General features: G+C 52.8%; 1 protein-coding gene across 1 annotated transcript; it reads right to left on the bottom strand.

The window, feature by feature from the left end:
- Positions 1-755: 755 nt before the first annotated feature.
- C36H8orf74 (chromosome 36 C8orf74 homolog) lies at positions 756-24,454 on the bottom strand. Its single transcript, XM_031442124.2, has 5 exons — positions 24,386-24,454; positions 22,629-22,821; positions 3,590-3,910; positions 3,475-3,557; positions 756-995 (listed from the first exon to the last, which is right to left on the bottom strand). Exons 1-5 carry the CDS (start codon positions 24,431-24,433, stop codon positions 756-758), a joined length of 885 nt encoding a protein of 294 aa, XP_031297984.1. The 5' UTR covers positions 24,434-24,454.

The raw sequence follows: 24,454 nt of genomic DNA, 5'->3' as shown, positions 1-24,454 counted from the left end.
AATCTCCTTGGAGCTGGAACCCCTGCAAGACGGGCTGGCCAACTTTGCTTTGTCTCTCCCTTAGGATGTTAGCGTGGGAGAGGGGCCTTACACACTAGCCAGCAACTCCCCACTTGACAGGAGGGAGAGCTGGGGCTCAGAGACAGAAGGGACTCAGGCAAGGTCACACAGCTGACCAGCGGCAGGGCTGATCAAAGCCAGGTCTCTGACCTCTCGGATAGCGCCTGCTCCCCTGCCTCAATCTAAACAGTGTGGATTCTCATAGAAGGAAGGGCTTTCCAGCAGCCTGGGCTCTGCCCCCTCCAGGAGGCCCGGCAGGCGTGGCTGGCTGCACACGCTCGATCCCATTGTACAAACCTCGGGAAGGAAGGAGGGTCCCGGTGTTCTCTCCACTGTGTTGGCTACAAGTCCTTCCTGGTGTCGGGTCTCACCCTCCTTCTCACCTGCTGATCCCCACTGGGGGGCCACTCTGTCCTCAGCGTGGAAGCTCAGGCTTAGCCGACAGGGATGTTTGCCTGTGCTTACAGGACAGCCGCCTCCCGCGATGCAGGGAAAATCCACGTGGGTGGATTTGCAGGTGGTGAAAGATGGTTTCCAGGAAGAAGACAGAGAAAATATGATGTGTGTTGTTTTGGTTTCTTTTAATCGCTGAAAATCTCTGATCTGTTGGGCGCCGAGCGTATCGCACACTACTTTCCTAATCGCCACTGGCTCTTCCTCGGTCAGAATCCTAGACAGTGGACACCAGGGGCTTTCTACTTCTTCTTCGCTTTTGCTTTCTTTCCTTTGTTTGCTTTGTGCAACTTAGGAGATGCATCCTGGCCTGGCGGGCTGGTGGTTGGGAGTGGGAGAGGGATGGGAGCGTTGAGGTTGAGTATCTTCTTCTGAAGTTTCAGGTCCAAAATATCAAAGGTGACCTGTATCTCGTACTGCAGCAGCTCCCTCAGGCACTTGACCTGGATGTGGATGGCCTTGTTGATGAGGTCTCCTAACTCCTGGAAGAAGCAGAACGTGGCGGGTGAACAGGGCTCTGGAAAAGGGCTGCGCCATCTGCAGAGAGACTCCCATCACCGGGTCCAGTTCTCCACACAGCCACCGCCTTTCTTGGAGCTGGGACCTCCCATCCATGCCCCACCCCACCGCCCCGAGACCTCCTCTCCATCCGTCTCCACCCCACCCTGTGCCCTGGGAGGCTGACTTTTAAAGGGCTGCATCAGCTGGCTTTTTTTTTGTTTGCTTTGTTTGTTTGTTTAATTTTTAATGGCGGTACCGGGGATTGAACCCAGGACCTTGGGCATGCTAAGCAAGTGCTCTACCACTGAGCTATACCCCACCCTCCTCACCTCCACAGGCTACCTTGACCTGTGGCTTCCGGCTGAGTTCAGCCAATGGGAGGCACTGGCAGGAGGCCTGAGGGTGGGGAGAAGATGGAGTCTCTTACCTTCCCGCTGGCCAGCTAGGGGTTGGTAGTGGTGTGGCCCCCCACCTGCAGCCATACCTCCCGTCCCGTGGCCCTCCCCTATAGCTCTCTCTTTGGGGTTCCTGTGATTGCTTCTTCCCTCCTCCCTTCAGGCCTACTGTGGCAATCACCCCATTTGAGTGTGTCATTTATTACTAACATTGTTCTGGGCGCAGAAGCCAGTCCCATATCCCCTCCTTTCTGGCCAGTGTAAGCTCCATCTGGATACCCACCCCCTTCTTTCCTCTTCTGCCCTCATCTCATTCTCACATCTCAAAGTTCTGTGGCAGGCTTCATCGGAGGGGACGGGGAAGTTGCTCGGAGAGTGGGTGTCTCCCCCAGCCAGCCAGCCTTGGGAAGAATGGAGACCCAGCCACCACGTGCCACGTTAAACAGGAGCCCCTCTCTGTCGTCCCAATCAGGATTAGGGCGTCATGGAATCCTGGAGCCATGGACCATGTAACTGTTGCTCCGGGTTCCCTGCCCAGACAGGCAACCAGCAGAGGAGAGTTCATGCTTGTTCTGGGGGTGTCAGGGAGTATCTGGTTGCCCAGAAGTCATTTTTCTTTTTTTTTTGAGATCTCACATTTTAACTTAAAATCTCATGCAAAATCTTACATTTGCCCTAGAATGTCTCCTTGATTGTTTTTATATAAAAATAATGCTCTTCCTCTAGATCCTTGGAGACGATTGTGCTCCGAGAAGGTGCACTCTATTCATCCGGTGGTGTGAGTGTCCCCCAGCTCAGGCACACCATCGGGGGCACACAGTGGAGTGGACCCTAGCCTACGAGCTCCAACTGGCAGGGACCAGGAGCAAAGTAACGGAGGCCCACTGGGAGGAGCAGGGGAGAGGAGCACTGCGGGGGAGCAGGAGGGGGGCAGCCCCTTCCATCACGGCTTAGCCCGTGTATCTAGGGAGGTCCCTTGAAGTGGGGGGAGGCAAGCCCCTTGTGCTCTGTGGGGTGCCCCCCGGACGTCTTAATTGACAAAGATTACATGGCAGCCCAATATGCAATTTATCTGGGAGACTTATTCATTCATTCTGTTAACTGTTGTTCAGAGATTTCCCCAATGTTTTCCATATATTTAAAGGGATCTGTCCCAGGCCATTCACTCTTTGCTGACAATTCAGAAACCAAAATGTTTTTGGAACACAGTCCCTGCGACTCTCCCCCCAACCCCCAGCCCTAACCCCCCAGCACCTGCACACATGTGCACAGGCATACTTGTCTCTGTGTTCAAAGGCAGGCAACAGTGGTGATATCAGTGCCTGTGTACAGTTGCAAAGTGAATTTAGACACTGCCAGGCCCTGAAGATGTCGGCTGCCTTGGGACCACACTAGTCACCATTTATGGAAGAGCTGGTGTTGGGGACTCTGGCTCCAGGAGCCCCAGGGGTCCTTAAGACCAGCCCAGAGGGCAGCCAGCTTCTTAGACCTAAACAAGTCGGGCGGACTCTGCCAGGTTCTCCCTAGGCCACTAGCTCCACCCCTCACCCACCTCATGGCATCACCCACGTTGAGCTGTCTGTCCCCCATGGCCCTCCTTTCAAACCCCCAACCCCCAGCCCCCACGGACACTGGCTTTGCAGGCAGGCAAAAGGCACTGAGAGAATCCACGGTGATTGTGAGCCTGGGGACTGGGGACTGAGCCTAGGACCTCGCGCTTGGGCTTTTTCAGTGGAATCTGCAGTAGGAAGACCTCGGGCTTTGGGGTCAGCCAGACCACAGTCCAAATGGAACCCCGACCACGTGCTAGCTCGGGGATCTTGGGCGAGTCGATGAACGTCTCTGAGCCTCAGTTGCGTCGTCACTAAAATGAGGACACGAATCGCACCTCTCAGGGATGTCTCATGAAACGTGCGTGCAAAGCCTGAGGCTGACACTAGTGCCTGTCCCCCCATCCCCTCCCACGTGTGCAGACAACAGGGTCCCTCCTGGACATTCTTTTGGTAGGAAGGGACGTTTGAGCATGGCAGGTGAGCCTCCTCCCACCTCGCCAGCCCCCCCTCACCTCTCTCTTCAGAGCCTGGCCGTGTCGCACCGGCCCCTCTGAAAGCGTCCTCTGCAGCAGGTGCTCCTGCTCCAGGCGCAGCGAGACGCCGAAGCCGCATCCCTCACCACGTCCCCCTCCTTCAGGAGCAGCATGTTGGTGCGCTTCTGCTCCTCGCCCAGGCTGAGCTCCGCCACCTGCTGCTCATGCTTCCAGACGTCCCTGTCCTTGCCCTCGGCCAGCGGGAGGGGCTGAGGAGGCACACACACCTCCAGGTGAGTGACGGTCAGGTTGACATCCTGGTCCTGGCCCAGGACATACTGGTAGAGTCTGTAGTGGCGGAGGAAGGTGTTGTGGAAGTAGTCGCACAGGGCCAGCAGGTGGCTGGTGTTGAACTGCCCCTGATAGTCTCTGAGCTTGTTCCCCAGGGTCATCACAGCCTCAGTGATGGAGCAGCCTGTGGACACAGAGGGGCCAGGCCTCCATGTGAACCGGGGCAAAGCTGCACTGATGGCTGATCAGTGTAGTCTCGGACCCCAGGGCCCATGTACTACCAGCTATCCTAGACCACCATTTATTCTTGAAAGCTCTGGGGGTGTGTCTCATTTCCCCTTTTACCTTGGCTTCCAGGAGGCTCCGAGGTAATTTTATGCACATTTATCCCACTTTTTTCTTTCTATGATTACCCCACTCCTTACCTCTATTTTGACATTTAACTCTTTTTTTTAATTTTTAAAAATATTTTTATTTTTAAAAAAACTTTATTTTTCATGGAGGTACTGGGGATTGAACCCAGGACCCCGTGCATGCTAAGCACACACTCTACCACTGAGCAACACCCACCCCCCTAACTTGTCTTTTAAAGACTTAGTGCAGCTGGGCTTTATGTTGTTTCCACTTCATATCCTTTGGGAAGGAGATGAGGGTGTAAACGAGGGATTCTGATACGAATGGAGCATGAGATGACTGGGAAGGCAGAGGCATTATACCGGAAACGCCGGTCACAGAGTTAGGCAAATATTGTTCCGACCAGGCAGAGATGGGCTGCGAGGGTAGCCCTGGGCAACACTCTTCGGAGGATAAATTGCCTTCTCCCACCTCCTCGCTTTCACACCTCTTGCCTGCAACTCCATCGGAATCTCAGGGTAGGAGTGTGGTCGGAGGACAGGACTCTCCCCAGCATATGACTGGGTCTAAAGACAGGGGTGATTCAGTAAAGGGCTGTGGCTGAATGAGGTGCCTGCCCTGTGAACAGACGTCAGGCAGGGAGAGGGCGGGACAAGAGACAGAGAAGGAACCTGGCCCCGGTGTGAGGAGACCTGTGTCCACACACAGATGCCATCCTCGAGATGACTGTGAAGTCTCTCCCGTTCCCTACTCAGTGTCACTGCTGTAGAGTGGGACTTTGGGCCAGGTGACCACCAGGTCATGTGCTTTGGGGGACTCCACATTTCTGTCTACTGAGGACGGAGACCAAACATTGCAGACGGAGAGCCTGGCTCTCCTCCGGGGGTGGAGGCCAGCCTGCCTGCAGATCCCCGTCCTTGTCTCCCCTGGGTGCGCCCCCCAACGGGACCCTGGTGGAGTCTCCCCCTCCCCAACCAGAGGCCTCCATGCGCCTTTAGGAGCGAGGAGCCCAGCCCAATGCAGAGTTGTTCTTCAAACCCTCCCCACCCCCGAGTCTACGTTCACTTTGGTGCCTCGCTTTTGGCTCTGCGTGGGTGTATTTACCTTGAATCTCTGAGCGTACTGAGAGGATGGAGGCATCGGGCTCTTAGAGGAACATTAGTACTTGGAGCTCTGCTCCGCCTTGAGCCTCCTTAGAATGGGCTGGGAAGGGTCACCGGGATTTAGGCTTCAGTCTCCTGGGGGAGGGGAGGAGGGAGGCCCCTCCATTGTGCAGAATTAGAGGTAGGCGGGCTGTGCTGTCACCTCCTTTCAGGGCAAGTCAGTGGGCTCAGAGGTCTGGGAGAGAGCTCTGTCCCAGGGTGGGGACACTGTGGGGGAGGGCACTGGTCTGGAGGACTGCCAGCTCTGTGCCTTCCTAGCTGGCACTCTTGGGCCTCTGTTCCCCTCAAATGTAAAATGGGAGATAATTTTATTTACTTCATAGGATGGTTAGGGGGGTCAAATGGGAAGACACGTCCAAGTGCCTTGCACAGAGCCTGCTGCAAAGTGGTAATCAACAAATGCTGCAGGAAAAGAAACGTTTGTTTCTGTGCTGGGAGCAAAGTTTCTCCTGGCCACATCTTTCCATCTGGCTTTCCATCTCCATTGGCTTGTTCACCCATCCATCCATCATCCATCCATTCATCCATCCATCTATCCATCCATCCATTATCCATCCATTCATTCAACCATCCATCCATCTCTCCATCCACCCATTCATCTTCCATCCATCCAAGACTAATTGATCAAACTGTTACCGAGGGCCTATTAATTACTAGGCACTATGCCAGGTTCTAGCAATACTATGATGTGTCTTATTAGACGCATCCTGTACTCTCAGAGATCTCACAGGAGAGAGACACAAGCAGCTGTTGACACATATGTGAAGAGGAACAGGGGGTGATGAGGAAGGCTGAGTTGAGAGAAGGCCTTTATGTCTTGGAGAAAGTGATGCATGAGCTCCGTCTTGGAAGCTGAGTGGAACTGAGAAAGCAAAGATGGTGGGGGAAGGACTTCATGGGCACCACCTGAGCGAGACCAGAGGGGCAAGAAGCCACATGGCACTGGGGGGGAACAAGACCGAGTTTGTTGTTGTTGGCACCGAAAGGTGGAGACAGAGAGTGGCAAGCATGGAGCGGAGAGGTGGGCGGAAGACAGCAGGAGGACCTTGAATGCTGTTCGGGAGCCAGGGCTTTGTACTTCCGATAGTGTGGGGCCTGCCAGGGTTGCCGGCAGCTGGCGGACGTGGTTATGCTTGCTGTGAGCTTGATCCCACTGACGGTCACGTGGTGGCCTGTGGGGCGACTATGACCCAGTCGGGACGGAGCTGCTAGGGCCTGCGAGAACCAGGCGAGCAGGTGTGGGCAGACGGGGCAGATTGGAGCTGCAGGACTGATGGCCAGATGTGGAGTGTGACTGAGGCCTGTGCAACTCCCAGGCTCTTCCTGGGGACACTGGAGGAGTGGTGGGGCCACCAATAGACTATGATACTATGGGACATTTACGTCTGATGTGACCCCTGCCCTCAGAGAGCTTCCAATCTGTGGGAGAGGAGACAGTTGAACAAATGATATCCCTTCTTTATTCCTCAGCCCCCAGCCCAGGATTCTGTGCTCAGTGGGAGCTGATAGGTATCTGGTGAGTAAAGGAACCCATTCTGATAATAAATTAAGTGCACTGATGGAGCTGTTCATTTATCCATTCAACAGGTATTTTTTAGGGGCTCCTCCTTCCATGTGTCAAAAACTCATGTGGGTTTCAGGGAGGCGGTGAAGGGCTTGGGGGAAACACATGGACAGTATGACTCTGCTCAGGGCTACACAGGGCTGGGCGGGCGCATAGTAGGAAGAAGTGACTTTCTCAGGGAAGTCAGGGAGCAGTTCCCCGAGGAAGTGGTGCAGGAGCTGAGATGGGCCGTGTCAGAGGACTCACTGGGCAAAGAGAGATGGAAAAAAATGAAGCAGGTAGAGGAAACAGTATGTGCAAAGGCCCTGCGGTTGGAGAATGCGTGGCCCATTTGAGGAACTGAAAGGCTGGGTGTTGAAGGGTTGGCAGGCTAGAGAACAGCTGGTGAGACCCTCTGGTTCTGGAGGAGCCAGGTGGTGCAGAGCCTCACAAACCGCTATGGGAGGAATGTGGTCTTCAGCCTGAAAGTGTTGTTAAAACAGTATCTCTTTTACAACATGAGTCAGGTTATTGTCCTCCTCTGTAAAAAAACCTCTGCAGGCTGCCAGTCCATCCCTCACGCTGCAAAAGTCATTTGGGGGTCCACCCATCCCTTCCTTCTGACTTAGTTCCTCCTCTTCCCCCCTCCCTCTGCTCCTGGCACCTGCCGCCCACTATTCTCCACCGCGCCGCACACGCCTTTGTGCCAACCCTCAGCCTAATTGCCCTCATGCCCATGGGCACCACCTTCTCACAGGGGCCTCCCCGACCACCCTTCCCACAACCCCCATCAACTGGTTACTTTGCCATTTTAAGCAAAAGTTGAAAGTTACATTTACTGAAAATAATGTTTAAGAAATTAACTTTGTCAGTTGTTTTTTTGCCAGAAAAAAAATGACAGTTTTGAAAGACATTTTAAGATTTGATTCCATTCCTCTTATCATTATGTATTTATGTAAATTGCTTCTTTGCACTTGTCATTTGACAATTACAATTTACACAAGTCACATTAAAAGCTACTTAGAAAGTACTGTTAAGTTAGACGTTGATAGCTTCTCAATTTTTATTTAACTTAAAAATGTTATTTAGTCATCTTTAACCTTGCATTGAACAGACAGTGAGCTTTATATGTATAAAGCAGGTATGCATACAGCATGTAACAGACATACAGAAAATCCATGATGTTAAAATTTGATAGGGGTTGGAAATTAGGGAAAACAGTTTAAAAATGGCTTCTCAAAAGGATCCAGCAACCCTACTTACACCCAAAGAAATGAAATTAGGCTCTTGAAGGGATATCTGCAACCTGTGTTCATGGCTCATTGTTTACAATAGCCAAGATATGGAAACAGCCAACCTGTCTGTCGATGGATGAGTGGTTAAAGAAATTGTGATACACACACAAAATGGAATACTATTCAGCCTTCACAAAAAGAAGGAAATCCTGTCATTTGCCACAACATGGATGAACCTGGAGGACATGGTGCTAATTGAAATAAGCAAGACCCAGAAAGACAAATACTGTGTGATTTCAATTGTATGTGGAATCTAAAAAAAAGGGAGGACTCTTCAAAGCAGAGAGTAGAACAGTGGTTGCTGATGGCTGAGGCGTGGAGGTCACAGGGAACTGTTGATCAAGAGGTAGAGAAGCCCCGATTATGCAGGACCAGTAAGCTCTGGAGATCAACCACAGAGCACATGCCTACAGCGAACAGTACTGCAGTGTGTGTTTGAAATGCGCTGCGAGAGTAGATCTTAAAGGTCCTCCCTGCAAGGAGAAGTGGGGGCCATGTGGACGGTGGACACGGGGGTCATTTCACTCTGTAAGTGTGTACGTACATCGAAACGTCATGTGGTGCACCTTATTTATTTTTCAATTATTGACAAATTGACCATTTTTATTTGTTAGTTATTTCTTAGTAATGCTGAGGGGATCACACACAGAAAAATTAATAAATACAACAGCTCCTCATGGAAATGATAATGAAAATACCAGGTGGAGACGCTGCTTCTGCAGAGCAGTGCACTTTCCCCCCAGTTTCTAATTGGTTCTCAGTTTCCAATTGGTTCTTAGTTTCCCATCTGGGTCACGGGGACCAGTGGGCACTGGGCATGCTCCTGCGTGGAGGACGGCAGAGACGGCCAGCGAAGGGGTCCCAGCGGGTGGGCAGCAGAGTGAAGTCATCAGTTTCTGATCAGAGTGGAGGCATCTGTATGTGAACTTGGTGATGTGAATCGTGGAAATGTCTCTTGCTTCCATGGAGCTGAACTGGCTGGAAGACACACTGCTCCTCTTCCCCGCTGGCCTGGCAGGCGTGGGGCGGGGGGTCCCCTGCCCCCTCCAGCTGTGGGCAGCCATGACTGCCTTGTTTGGCCGGGCCAGCCCTGGTCTTCTCCTCTCGGTGCTCCCAACCACGCACGGAGCCAGATTGAACCAAGAAGTCCATGGGCCCCGTGGTGCCGAGCACCCTCGGCCAACACGCACAGCTATCCCAGCGGCCCATCACCCTGGTGGATCTGCTCCTACGAGCATGGCCGCAGCCTCAGCCATAAGACCCAAGTGTGGACCTTGTCCCAGCTCAACAGGGAGGTACCCACAGGCTGAATTCAAACTTGCAGCCCTTAGACACTTTTTGGACCCGTTCTGGTTTTCAGCAAAGATGATCCCAAGCTGGCTCATGAGACACCCTAACTTGGCCCCCAGACCACCCTCCATCTGCCCCGGGTTGAGAAGTCCCTGATGACTCAGAAAGCCCAGGATTAAGTCTCGGAGAGAAGCCTCTGGCTGACAGGCAGACAGATCCGTACCTGCAAGTTGCTCCTCAATAACAGGGAGGGGCCTTCATTTGCATTGGCTGCTGGGAACTTCCTGAAGACAGTCCCCAAGGGCCTGGAGGCCAGCACCTGCGGAGCTCACTGGAGAGGAGGAGGGCGGCGGGCGGGGGACGAGCGTGGGCGGGGCGACAGCGCCAGACGCTCCGGAATCAGGGCGAAAAGGCACCGGGCCTGGTCTGGGCGCTCCGGGCGCCCTCCACCCGCCCTTCACCGCGGAATCTGGGGCTGGGCGGGGGCGAGGGGATGGGCACCTCCCGGCGGGGTTGGGAAAGCTGAAAAGGGGCTGCTCCCCCTGGGTGGGCGTGAGGGGGAGGATCCAGGTGTCACTGGCGCCCCCCGACAAACCAGTTTGGTTGCCCCCGCCTTGGCTGCGAGGGGCGGAACCGAATCAGGGTTACCCTTCCAAATACCTGAGCGCCTACCAGGGCACCCGGCATGGTGGGAAGCCGAGGAAAGCGCGGACCAGCCCCGCCGCCCCACTCCTGAGTCTTGAACGCTGCCCTCCACCTCCTTTCTGCTCTTGAAAAGGTTCTGCCCAACCCATCCACCCCGAGGTGCCAGGGACAGTGACGGCTCAGATGAGGGGCGTGTTTTCTTTGGGGCCGGGGAGACTGTCTTTCAGGGAGCTCCCACTGTGCCGGCTTGCCCTGGGTCACCTCAGGCTCCACCCAAATCCTCCCAGCAATGTGAGCAGGTGTAGCCACCATCCCCACTTCACCCTGAAGAGAAACTGAGGCTCAAAGAGGTCAAGGGAATTGCCCCAGGGCACACAGCTGGTGCGTGGCAGAGCCAGGATTTCAACCCCAGCCGGACCTGATCCAGGTCCAAGCGGCGTGGGCTCTCCTTGTAGACCCTGGAGATGGACACTGGAAGGGGCCCCAACTCCCAGGTCACAGTTTTCCAACCGTTGTTCTGCAGTAGGCCTTACATAGAAATGAATGACCTTGAACACGTGTTGGATCCAGGGAAACTGAATATGCTAATGAGCTCAGGAAAATATGCTAATAGGCCAAAATAGCAAATGGCCAAATATGGTTGAGCCTCTGCCATGAGGCCAATACAGGCAGACCTTGGAGGTATGGTGGGTTCCATTCCAGACCACTGCAATAAAGCGAATATTGCAATAAAGGGAGTCACCCCAATTTTTTTGGTTTCTCAGTATGTATAAAAGTTATGTTTACACAACACTGGTGTCTACTAAGTGTGCAGTAGCACTATGTCTAAAAAACAATGTACATACCTTAAAAATCTTTTATTGCTAAAATTTGCTAGCCACCTGAGCCTTCAGCGAGTAGTAATCTTTTCACTGGGGGAGGGTCTTGCCTGGATGTCAGAGGCTGCTGCCCAGCGAGCACGGCAGCTGCGGTGTCAAGGATCTGGTAGTGCCGCGTCTGCCGGCCTCGTGCTCTGCTCTCAGCCACTGCTCATGGTTGCATGGAGGCCCCCAGGGAGATAGGGAAGCCCCTGGCCCGAAGATGGCCTTGGTGCTGGGGCCGTTCCTCACGGCTTGGTGTGGCTGTGCCGTGTAAGAGCACAGACTGGGAGTCCAGACAGATGCGGGCTCACAGCTTGCTTCCGCTTCTTAGTAACAATCGCTGGCACAAGTTATTTTGCCTCTCTAGACATTAGCGTTCCCATCTGTAAAATGGAGGCAATGAAGGTGTCTGCCCCCCTAGGGTTAGATGCAGGCATGTGATGGAGCTTCCCACAGCGCGAGGCACTCAGTGGCAAGCAATAGATCATGTAGTCATCATCATTGCATCGTGAAGGTTCTCCTGGCATTGCAACTCCCCGGGCGCTGTGAGCTGTTCTGGGATAAACCTGGCTTTCCGGAGGACCCTGTCTGCTCCTAGGGCAATGTATCCTACAGACTGGGTTTCCTGAGTCCAGTCCCTCCTAAGTCCTCACCTGGCGGCTCTCTCCACTTTGCTGGGGGCGGGGCACGGGATACCGATGCGCTTTCTTTCCTGGGCACACTGGCTGCTGAGGGCAGAGGCTGACTGAGTGTTGGCTGACCCCTGTTACGGGGATGCAGAGGGTAGAGGAAGGGGCAGCCCTTCCGGTCAGACCATTTAGTGAGTGACTCAACAGTTCATAGCCCCCTTACCCCCAGCCCCACATCTCTGGAGCATTCTCTGCTCTCCCGTCTACTGTGAGCTCCTCAGTGGCAGGAACCTGCTAGAATGGACCAGATTTCCTGATTCCAAAGGATCTTTCCAGAAAGCTCTGGATATGTAGTCGTTGCCCAGTGCTCAGCCGTCGCTGGTGTGCTGCTTTACAGTTGTAAATCATTTTAATTATCCATCAATTTATTTAATTGGTCACAATTAGCCTATAATACAGGTAATTGCTGCCATTTAACAAATGAGAAAACTGAGGTTCAGTGGCCCTATGCGAAATCAGGACTCTCCAACTCCAAAGCAAGTAGACCTCAGCTACTGAAGGATTTTTGAGGCGTGAACGGAAGATATGGAATTACAGGACTTCCACTAGGACTTTTAATTTTTGTATTTTAATTTTTATTGTGCTAAAATATGCATGGCATAAAATTTGCCATTTTAACCATTTTTAAGTGTACAGTTCAGTGGCATTAAGTACGTCTGCATTGTCATGCACCCAGAGCCCTCTTCCGTTTCCAGGACTTCTTCATTTTCCCAAACTGAAACTCTGTATCCATGAAACACCAGCTCCCCCTTTCCCCTCCCCCAGCCCCTAGCAACTCGCAGTCTACTCTCTGTCTCTATGAACTTGACCACCCTCTGGACCTCACATCAGTGGAATCATCCAGCATTTGTCTTTGTGTAACTGGCTTCCTTCACCTGGCAGATGTCCTTAAGGTTCATCAACATTGCAGCTTGCAACAGAATTTTCTTCCTGTTTAAGGCTGAGTAATACTCCAGTGTATGGGTAGACTACCTTTTGTTTATCCAGCCATCTGTTGGAGGGTTGCGTCCATCTTTTGGCCATTGTGAGTAGTGCTGCTATGAACGCGGGTGCTCAGATATCTGTTCAAGTACCTGCTTTCATTTCTTCTGAGTAAATACCCAGCAGTGGAATTGCTGGATCATGTGGTAATTCTATGTTAAATTTTTTGAGTCAGTCACCTACTGTTTTTCCCATTCACTAGGTTTTTTGTGTTTGTTTTTAAGATTAACCAATAGCCATATTAAAGGAAAAACCTACCCACACATTAGGATTTAGCAAAATTTTGTTGTCCTTTTAGAGATTTCCTCCCTGTTCATGTTTCTGGGACTCAAAGGGCAGACACGGGACCAGGTAATTAAGATTGTCATGGGCTTTTGCTCAAGCTCTTCTCTTTGCCCATGGTGGGCCCCCTGCCTTGTCTGCTTGACACATGCACCCCTCACTGACCCTCACCCACACTCCTCAAGAAGTTGGCTAATGCTGAAGAGCTTTGGCAGAAGGACAGATTCTAAGGCCAGGTGATCTCAAAGTTAATGATGGTTTTGCTTTTTACTGTGGGATGATTTGCAAATTACCTAACCTCTCGGAACCTCGGTTGTGTCATCTTGAAATGGGGACAGTAGTACCCACCCAGCTGAGCTTGCTGTGAACATTAAATGAGGTGATCTAGGCAGAGAGCTTGTGCACCCTGACTGCTGAGTGGACATCCCCTCTTCTCCACCCGCTGCCATCAGGCTCTGGCAGTGCTTGCTGGAGAATGGCTGAGTGAGTGGGCAGGGTGAAGCTGACTTGGGAAGGGTTCAGAAGTCAGAACAGGAGCCATCAGGCAGATCAAAGAGACAGATTTCAGATCAGTAGTGGGAAGAACTTTCTAGAAGCAAGAGCTTTATTAGCAGAAGAGTGAGGAGGAGAAGGGAGAGAATTCCTGACTAACGTGTGTGAGATGGGGGTAGGCGTGAGGGGAGCTTGGATCGAGTGACCTCTTGGGTCCCTTCGACTCTAAGAAGCTATGGTGATTTCCATGGAGTTGACCGTCCCCAGAGCCACATCTCGGATGCCGTGGGCGCCTCCTGCAGCTGTCTCAAGATTGGTGAGTGGCCTCTGACTTGGCATCTTCATTATCATCTCCGAGATAAAAATGATTGCATAGTCCCACTGTCTCAGGGACAGGGCACTGGACCGAGACTAAAATTGGCTACTTCATACCCGTCCCCTGTCCCCTCTGATGTTGGGGGACTCAGAGACCGACTAACACGTCCAGCCAACCGAGGAAGGACGTGGGAAGTTAGAGGTAGGGCAAGTGGTCACTCTGAAGGGCCAGAGGGCTGGTCCCGAGGGCACCAGTAACATCCACCCACACACGGTGGCGCATCTCGGCCAGAACACATCAGCTGATGGGCACAGCTTACCCTCTCGGCTGGCTCTGCACCACTACTGAGTCGGGGCCATCCTGCTGGGGGCCGGGATCCAGGTTCATGCTGTGAGTAACTCCAGGTGACTCAGTTAGGAGCCCAGCCCCCAGGTGTGCCACTTATTTCCAGGTGCCCAGCTGCCCTGCCTGCCAGCAGCCTCATTCCACTCCCTGCTGGACGCTCTCCCGGGGCTCTGTGCTGCTCCGGTCCTCATGTGCCCCGAGTAAGATCCCTCTGGTCAAGTTGGAAGGTCTCATGGCTGGAGGTTGGGGGGTGGGGGGTGCGCTCTGCTGTCACACAGACCTGGGTTCAAATTCCGACTCCACTTACTGGAGTTTCTTTCTGGTACCAGTTACTCAAACTCTCTGGGCCTCAGTTCCTTCATCTTTAAAACAATGCTTATGATGCTAAGTCACAGCGAGGCTTACAGATGCTACGGGCGAAAATGCCAGGATCTCTGTTCCTCCCTCTGCAGCAGGTGTGGCTGCAGGGGAAGGCTGGGGAAGGTTTCTATGACCAGCGACTGGCCCAGCCTCACCTGATGAGCTGTGACCTCACTCACTATTATGGGCTAAATCAACAGTGCTACCCACCCCCCTCATTCATATGTTGAGGTCCTAACCCCCAGGACCTCAGAATGTGACTGTACTTGGAGACAGGGTCTTTACAGAGGTAATTAAGGTTAAATGAGGTCGTGTGTGGCCCTAATCTGATATGACGGATGTCTTTATAAGAGGAGATTAGGACCGACACACGCAGAAGAAAAGCCATGTGGGGTGTGTGGTGAAAAGACGGCCACCCACCAGCCAAGGAGAGAGGCCTTGGAAGAAACCAACCCTGCTCGCACCTTGATCTTAGGCCCCCAGCCTCCAGAACATGAGAAAATAAATGTCCATTGTGGAAGCCGCCCAGGCCGGGGTACTTTGTTGTAGCAGCCTGAGCAGGCGAATACACTCAGGGAGGTGTCTCTGGGATGATGGCTGTGCCTTTGCTCCAAGAAGTGTGCTCCTGAGATCTCAGTCAGTGGCTTCTGTGGAAACTTCCTCTCACCATCAGCAAAGTTGCCTCCAAAAGCCTCTCCTCCAGCTTTAGACTGAGGGCCGTGGGGTCTGGGCTGCCCGGGAGAAAGCTGCGGGAGGGGCAAAGTTTCAGGAAGATGGAAAGGCACCTGCTCCCTGCAGCACTGGTCCTGAATCTCTGGAGGCTCCCCAACGTGGGCAGATTCCGAGCAGCTGGCCGTGTGGACCCTGGGCATGGCCATGAGCTCCCTGGGAGAGTTTATGTGGGGATCTTGGGGCAGTCATCACCTCCCGGCAGCCCCAGGCTGTGGCGGGTGGTGGTGGTGGGGTGGCTGCCTTCTGTCCTCCAGCTGCCTGGATGACATTTCCTGGAGAATCAGGAGGGGCCATGGGTGGAACTGCAGATACCAGGGCTGTGACGCACCTCACTGGACACTTGCCCGGTCGCTTCGTGCCTCCACTGACCGGTCATCAGGGCCCCCAGCCCCAGGATTTAGGGACCAGGCCCGCAGGAAAGTCCAGATGTCCAGGTGGAGCACCGGAGAGAGGCCAGTGCCGGCCAGGTGCTGGTGATGAAAAGAGGCAGAAGTGGCAAAGTGGCTGAAGTGATGGTTGGAACAGATGGGCAGGTGGTCATGGGCCTGGGGCAAGCATCTCTGCTGAGTCACGTGCCTCCGGCCCTCAGCTCCCCACTGAGGGGAGCCTGTGATGGGGGAGGCTGCTTCCCGCTCCCTGTCCCCTTCTGCAAAGTGCCAGCTGGAGATAGGAAATGTGGGGCCTCCTGAGCACCCTGAATTTCTGCTGCTCCCCGACGTCCCCAGATGCCCCAGCATCTCTCTCCTCTCCAATCTGGCTATGCCAGATCTGCTTCTTCCTATGATTTCCTCTCGCCAGGACAGAGCTGGCAGCGGCCTGGCCCTCTGCGCTGAGACTGATGGCTTCACCCTCGGCTCCAAGGACACAGCAGGATGGGATCGGCCAGGGGCTTCCCGGAGGCTGGCAGAGGAGGGAGGACTCTTTCTTCTGGCCGAGAGCTGAGACCAGAACATCCTGGTAAGCCATTTGCCAGGACAGAATCAGCTTCTGCTTTTGAATAAAGGCCCCCCTCCCCACTGGTACTGCAGCCCGATCTGGCCGGGAGATAAGCTGAGCTGGTGGCCAACCCCGCTGAGCTCTGAATCACTGTTGTGCAAACAGGACCCTCCTTAAAGGCTGTCGGCCAACTCTGTTATCTAGTGTGCAAACAAAACTCTGCCATCACTAGCCCAAGATTAACTTAAACAGAAAAACCCCTGGAGAAGCGACCTTCCGAGAAGAGTGACAGCCCAGAGTGGACTTTAGCCTGAATGGAAGCTCGAATGTGAGCGGCCAGCCAGTGGGACCCCCAGCTGTTTGCCTGCCACACCCTACAACCTGTGACAGGTGGGATATGTGCCTGGGAAAAGGGCAGCGACAGGAGATGAGAAGGCTAGAGCTCGTTTGGAATCTGATCTGCTGTCTTTGTGAACTCCTCCTGCCCCCTCCAGCCTGGGTCCCCTAACAAGGGTGGTCCAGAGACACCTCCTCGTGCCGCGCAGCCGAGTCTCCTCCCCTGTGTGCCCGAGGGCGGGCAGCCGCATTAGGTGCCAGGCTAGAGGTTGTCTGGACCTCCATTCTGCAGGCCCACGACCTGAACCTGTCTGCGGTCCTGCCTGCATTGCTAGGGGGAGGTAAGAAATGGTACAGAGAGTGAGCCCCTGGGGGGCAGCAGGCAGCAACCCCTGGCCCTGGACCACAAGCCTCTGCAGTGCAGCCCCCTGTGCCTCACCTCCACGCGTGATGGAAGCTGACCTCTGCCGAGCACTTCCCCTGTGCCTGTCAGTCTGGTACACTCTGCAGGCCCTGTCTCGTGAGCTTTTCCAGCTGCCCCATGAGTTGGAACTGTTATGGCCCTCATTAAAGAGATAAGGAACCAAAGGCTCAGAGAGGTGATGTCTTCAAGGTGACACAGTAGTAAGTGATGGAGGCAGGACTTGAACCCAGGTCTCCTGACTGCAGAATCTAGTGCCTAATCACTCTGCAACGTGGCCTTACCCAGGCCCAGCCTGAGCCTGGAGCTGACTGCAGAGTGAAGGGGAGCGTCCCCGGGGAGGGAGGAGGCACCTGCTGAAATCCCCCCCATCCCCGCCTCCGAGGATCGATGAGCTCATTCACGCTCTTGTGAGGGTCCATGTGACAGATTTCTGGGTGGCAGCGTGGACACGGCTCCGTGGGGCAGCGTCTGGGCCAGCCCAGCCATCTTCTGGAGCAGCAGGTGTCATCCTGACGGCACCGAGGCAGGGCCCAGCTCAGGAGGCTGGGTTCTGGTGTGGCTCTCCACCTGTGGGGGCCCCCACTGCACCCCACTGTCTGCGCCCTCCAAGCCTGGCACCAGCCTGGCATGGCCCTCACAGCAGGTCAGTTCCCCAGGAGCAGAGCCCAGACAGTGTCATCGGCCACCTCTCTTGCGCCCCCACTTCGGCGATGAGTCTGCAGCTTGCTTGACCTCCGGCTGAAGCACCAGGCCCCTCACTGCCAGCACGTCATCCTGCCCCGCTCCTTGTGATGTAGCTGAGGAGAAAGGGCCTCGGGACAGCCTCTGCTGTTGAGAGGGAGCCGAGGTGACTCCTGTACATCTGCAGGCTGATGCAAAGTGGATTCTTCATGAAGCGCGCCCAGCCACACTCGATCAGGCCATCTCCGAACCATCTCTCTGCCTGTCACGCCTCCGGGTCTTTGTCCCCATAGTCCCTCCTGAAAATAAGCGTCAGCCCTCACCGAGCGCTGACTAGGCACCAGCGCCGTGCTGTGGGCTTTATCTTAATAACCCTGAAAACAGTCCTCCGGAGTGCTGCTCTGGGTTCCCCATTCTCCAGACGAGTGAGCAGAGGCTCGGAGGCAGTGCAGCTGCCTAGGACCACACGTCCTGTAAGGGACTGAACTAGGGTTTGAGTCTTCTCTCTGGGCTCTGAGCCTCCAGATGGATTCTGTTTCCAGCAAGTCGAGTTTCAGGCATAGGGAGCCCACCCCAGAGCTTGTTCCTACTTGATGTTTGTACCAACCGTGTTTCACAAACTTGGAGACGATTTAAAAGTAAGAGGATGATCTTATAAGCTGGATGTCCCAGGATCAAGATTTAAAAGATGCCATGAGGAAAAAAAGATGGGCCAATGTTGGCAGTCAGTGGGAATGACTGTCAAGTCCCACGTGGACATTCAAAATCGATATGTGCAAGGGCAGGATGGGAAACATGGGAAAGTAGGGATGACGGACTGCCTGCCCAGTATGAATCAATGTGACATTGATGCTGATAAAGCAGATGCTCCCATAGGCTATATAAACAGGAGCATCTTCACCAGCACAAGGGAGGTGATAAAATTCCTTATCACTTCATTGATCAGATTGCAGGTGGTATTGTGTTTGGATCTGGATGCCATATTTTAAGAATGATATCGACAAACACAAGTATGCCCAGGGAAGGGCAGCAAGCTGGGGGCAGAGGAGGTGAGGTGGGGTGGAGGGGTCTATGGAAATGATGGCATATTAAGAATGATAAAAGGTTCTGGGGATGTCTACTGTAAACGTGAAGACACAACCATCCCAGTGTATACAGCCATGCAGCACCTGCAGGGCTAGCATACTGCTTCAGAGGACAGACTTTGGGCATGAGAGTAAAAGGTGCAGCAGGGAGGTGTAGCTACGGATAAGGAAGAATTCCTAATAGTGAGACTGATTGTACAAAGGAATGCAATGCCTCAGAAGGAAGGAGCTCCCCATTACTTGAAGGGTGCCAGCAAAGGCTGGGAAAACCTCACCAGCTGGTTGAAGAGAGTCCTCACAGTAGAGGGAGTTAAGCTTTCTGATCACCAAGTCTCTTGACAACTCTAAGGTTGTAAAAGTCTACGAGACAGACTGTCGGTGAGGTCTGCGATGACCATAAACCCTGAAAGTGTCATGCGATTTAATCTCCCCGGTTTGAATTTGGGTTTGCATCATCACTGACTGTTTCTCGAGGGCTCAGCCAGTCAAAGGCTCTGATGGAAACTTGAAAGAGCCCGAGTTCCCACCTGCTTGGGGTTGACATTCTTCTCCCCGCTCGTCAGTGTTTGTTCTGGCCACGAGCCACTGCAGAGCTCAGATGGCAGGGCTGAACTTTGGTACCCAGGCGCTGCTGTGAGCAGCGGGGAGCGGGACCCAGAGGGATGCCAGGGAGGCCCGGGGGCGGGGTCAGGGGATTTCTGGGGGTGTCTGGGGTGGGATGAAATTTCCCAAGGATCTCTGAAACCAGCCCGTGATAATGCCATGTCTTGCTCAAGCCTTCAGGCTGGGACCACTAGGTGGGAATGCTGGCCTGGAGGGGAGATGTGGAAGGGTTCCTGGGCAGCTCAAGAAAGTAAAAACAAAACAAAACAAAAAAATCTGGTGCAAGTGCACCTAAGATGTGTAAAAGGGACACTGAATGGCTTGAAGCCGAGGAGTGATGGGATTTTATTTGTGTCTGAAAAAAATCACAGTGCCGTTTGGTGAATGGGTGCAGAAATACAAAATTTGAAAGCAGTAGACTATTCAAAAGATGGAGGTTGGTTAGAAAGGACGGTGGAAGAGGAGATGGCGAAAGGTGCTGAGAATGGACGCTGAGGTGCTGATAGGACTGGTGGGTGAGTTCTGGGTGCATCAGAGATGGGGACATCATGCATCGGGGACAAGGCATTGTGTGTCCTGTTTGCTGGGCACCTGTTTAAGATCTTGGTCAGAAGGCCAGTGGAGGACCTCAAGTGTGCCACATATGTTTGAAATGCCACAATTTCAAAATAAAGAAATACAGAAAAGTTTCCCCAAAAGTACATAAGGCAGTGTGACACTGGGAAAACAACAGATAGACCAATGGAACAGAATAGAGACTCCTGAAAATACAGGTGACTGACCTTTGACAAAGGAGCAAAGGTGATGCAATAAAGAAATTGTGCTGGATCAACCCGAATCCACGTGCAAAAAACAAAGTTAATCTAGACACAGATCTTACACCCTTCACACTAATTGACTCAAAATGGAACACAGATCTCAATATAAAATACAAACTATTAAACTTCTAGCCTATGACATAGGAGAAGTTCTAGATGACCTTGGATTTGGCAATGATTTTTTATATGCAACACCAAAAGCGTGATTCATGCAAGAAGAACTGATGACCTGGATTTTATTAAAATTAAGAACTTCTGCTCTGCAAAGGACAATGTCAAGAGAATGAGAAGAGAAGCCACAGACTGGGAGGAAATATTTGCAAAAGGTGTATCTGATCAGGGGCTGGGATCCAAACATACAAAGAACTCAAAATTCAGCAGTAAGAAAACAACCCAATTGAAAAAAGGGCAAAGATCTTCACAGTCATGTCAACAAAGATGTACAGATGGCAAAAAAGCTTATGGGAAGATGCTTCACATCATATGTCACCAGGGAAATGTAAATTATAGTAATGACATACTACAAGATACCTATCGGAATGGCCAAAACGCAGAACACTGACAATACCAACTGCTGGCAAGGACGAGGAGCAGCAGGAACTCTCATTCTTTGTTGGAGGGAATGCAAAACAGTGCAGCCACTTTGGAAGACAGTTTAACAGTTTCTCAGAAAAACTAAACATACTCTTACCTTACGATCCAGCAATCATGCTACTTGCTATTTACCTAAGGAGGTGAAAACTTATGTCCACACACAAAGTTGCACACCGATATTTATTGCAGCTTTATTTATAATTGCCCAAACTTGGAAGCAACCAAGATGTCCTTCAGTAGGTGAATGGATACATAAACTAGTACATCCAGACAATGGAACATCATTCAGCCCTAAAAAGAAATGAGCCGTTAAGCCATGTAAAGACATGCAGGAAACTGAAATGCACATTACTAGTGAGAGAAGCCAACCTGGAAAAGGCTACGTACTGTATGATTCCAACGGCATGACTTTCTGGAAAAGGCAAAACTACGGAGACAGTAAAAAGATCAGTGGTGACCAGGAGCTGAGGATGGAGAAGGGGATGAATAGGTGGAACACGGAGCATTTCTATGTTGAAACTATTCTGGAGGATACTTCATTGGTGGATACACGTCATTACACATTTGTCAAAACCCATTGAATGTGTAACTCCAAGCACGAACCTTAATGTAAGCTGTGGACTTTGGGTGATAGCCATGTATCGATGTAGATTCATCGATTGTGACAGGTGTACCACTCTGTGGAGGGGGATGTTGGTGATGGCGGAGGCTGTGAGTGTGCAGAGGCAGGGTTTCTGTAGGAAATCTCTGTATCTTCTGCTCTATTTTGCTGTGAACTTAAAACCACTCTTAAGAACAAGCTCTATTGAAAAATAGTACAGCCTGAAACCATGAAACTCCTAGAAGGCAACAGGGGGAACACTCCTTGATGTCAATCTTAACACTGATTTTTTTGGATATGACACCAAAAGTAAAGGCAACAAAAGCGAAAATCAACTCGTGGGACGACATCGAATGGAAAGCTCCCTCTGTCCTTCCTTGCTTCCCATGAACTTAATGCTCCTGAATCTTAAAGGAGAGGGACTTTGTTTAGTTCCTTTAACTGGAAGTTTTCTCGTGATGAGGTCAGGCTCTGAGTCTTTGCTAAACCATCACAGAAGGATGCTGGCTTCTTCTGCACCAAGTGGCACAGTATTCTCAGTGTGTCCTCTCCCCAGTGGGTCGAATACTAAGGGGGTGTCTGCTAGACTCCCTCACTGAAAGTACTCTCTTCCCCTTTGTGATCAGTAAGGATGTTGGGGGGAGGGTCTTAGGAAGGAGGTAAGTATCCCATTTCTCATCAAGCATTCACCCACTGGTTCTAACACATACTGATGATTCTTGGCTGAGTATTTCTATGATGGTGGCATTGAAGGGCTGCTCCGTATATTTGCTTAATGAATGAATCTGCATCTCACAGCTCAAGGGGTGGACAAATGTGGCCATGTCCCCTCATGCCATGGGTCACAGGGAGTGATGCTCTCCTGAAGCCTGGCAGAGGGTAGGCCTGGGAGAAATGCTCCTTTTATGAGCTCACCTGACTGCAGTTCCCCCATCCCTGCCAGCAAGCTGATGCCTGTAGAGGCTCCCCGCAAGATACTCAGCAGAGCAAACCCTGATACTGGGAACAATTTGCAATCTCTCAGGAGTACAGTAGAAAGTCAATAAAGGGTTTTAAGAAGAATAGTGACACGGTTGATCTATGTCAAGCAGAAATAAAACAAAAACTCTAAATTATGGTCCCTCTTCTCTCTTCTCCAAACAAAAATTGACTTCCCTCTGAGTCGACTCTCAGAGGTATGAATCAGATGATGAAGTTCATACTAAAGTGTAAATGACTGAAAATCAACCCCCCTCAGCTGCTTTGTGAACAGCTTGGAGTGGTACAAGATTTTCAGCCAGGGAGATCGAGGACAGGACTTAGCAAGGACGTTCTGTTCGCTCCATTTTCCAGATAGTCTGGACGGAAACCCTGTTTATGAGCATGTGCGGAGGCTGAATGCCAGAGAAAGAAAGGAGGGGCTCCAGGCTCCTCCGAGGGCTCCTGGGGCTGTGTGCCCTCCCTAAGCCTCACCGACACTGCCCTGGATGCCCCGTACCTTTGGTTTCCTTGAGCAGCTCTTCTGTGAATTTGACCACCTTGGCCACCTCCACCCACGGGAAGCCTTTGCCCGCAGCGAAGATGATGCTGTCATAGAGGGTGTCCAGCAGGATGCTTCTGCGGGCGTCTCTGAGTTCGTCAAACTCTTCCCAGTTCAGCAGGCTCCTCAGGTGCTCCCGACCTTCTGGTTTCTGCAGGGCGTGGCGTGAAGGGGTGGAGGGTGAGACTGGGGAATCGAGATGCCATCGTCTCTGGACAGTACACTACAGGGGGCCCCACCTGGGCTCCCCACCATCCTGAAGAGTGACTGGGAACGTGGGTATGCATGGGCACAACCTTCCCTCACCTTCCCAGGAGCGTGCTTTCCTTTCTGGCCCTGCTCCTTCCTCTGGGAGTCCTCATGCTGGGGTTGTATACCTCCAGCAGGCCTCAAGTCCTGAATTATGGTCCTTTTTCCCTCTTCCCTAAAATAAAATTTGACTTCCCTCGGAGAGTACTCCCAACTTACTGCTGCAGAGAAATTGATCTGATAATGAAATTCATACTAAAGAGTAAGTGACTGACCGAGAAGAGGCTCAGTGAGGCAATACTTTAGCAGAAGAGACGTATCTTGCTTGGTGAAGCTAGAGGGTAGAGACTGGTCAGGATGCCTTTTATTTCTCTCTATAAGTAAGAAATCATTTTACTTGAGAGTTTGCCACTCCCGTCCAGAAAGGTTCTTAGAGGTCGCCAATGGATGTAGGATAATCAAGTGCCTTTAAGTGAGGGGGTAAGAAAAGGTGTGGCATGAAGTGAAGACCCACTGAACACAGGAATCTTGCTACCCTGGGGTGAGAGAAGGCCCAGGAAAGGGGAGCTGATGGCAGATGTGGAACCAGAGGGAGGCCCGGGGCCCTGTCCTCAGCCCCCAGGGACTCCTCTCCCCTTCCCTGCATCCCTCATAGATCCCTAGGTCGGCATCCGATGGGACAGCTGGCTGGAAGGTCCATGGAAGGTGGTGAAAGCGTGCGTCCCAGGCCCGGGAGGGAGGCCCCAGCCAGAGGCAGCCTCCCCGGTGCTCGCCCAGCAGCTCGTGGCTGTGGGTCAGGGGCCGACCTGTGCGCACAGCTGGCCTGGGGCCCCCGGCCCGAGGGCTGCTGCAGAGCCCGGTGGACTCTGTGGACGCCCTGCTCTGGAAGGAGCCAGCTCAGAGGCCCGGGCCCAGGCCCTGCAGGTTGGATTCTCATCCCTTGACAGGTGCCCACCTTCTCATGCATTTCAGCCTCAGAGATGGTTCTGAGGAGCCAACAAAATCTACCTCTGTCTTTGCTCTAAAGACACGGCCCTCCCCCCGCCACACACACAACCACACACAAGCACTCCCTGCACACGCTGGGATACAATCCCAGAGGGCTCACAGGGTCCTGCAGCTCCTGGTGAAGGTGGCGCCCTGTGACCAGCCCAGGGGCCTCCCAGGCCCTCCTTGGAGAGGAGGCAGGCACAGGGCCTCCAGTCCGCCACCTCTGTCCCTGCACATGGGCTCTGCTGCATCAGGGGCTGTCCCTGCAGGCCCGGAAAATAGCCCCCAAGCTCCAAGGGCTGGGCAGACTTTGGCCTAGCATCCCCCCGGCACACAGCAGTGGCGGGCCTCAAGAGGTGGTGTGCTGGGACAGGGGTGCTGTCCAGGGGTCCCTCAGAGGAGGCCCTCCTCACACACGCTTCACTCTTAGACCCATCCTAGCAAACTTCCTTTGAAAAGCCACATGTTCTCATCACCTGAAATTGGAAGACTCTTTTCACTCCCTGGGGTGTTAGGAGTGCCATGGCCCCTGCATCCAGTTGCTA

This window comes from Camelus dromedarius, chromosome 36, assembly GCF_036321535.1.
Source record: "Camelus dromedarius isolate mCamDro1 chromosome 36, mCamDro1.pat, whole genome shotgun sequence".
Taxonomy (NCBI): Eukaryota; Metazoa; Chordata; class Mammalia; order Artiodactyla; family Camelidae; genus Camelus; species Camelus dromedarius.
Note: the sequence above shows the minus strand (reverse complement) of the source record. Positions and strands in the feature narration are given on the sequence as shown.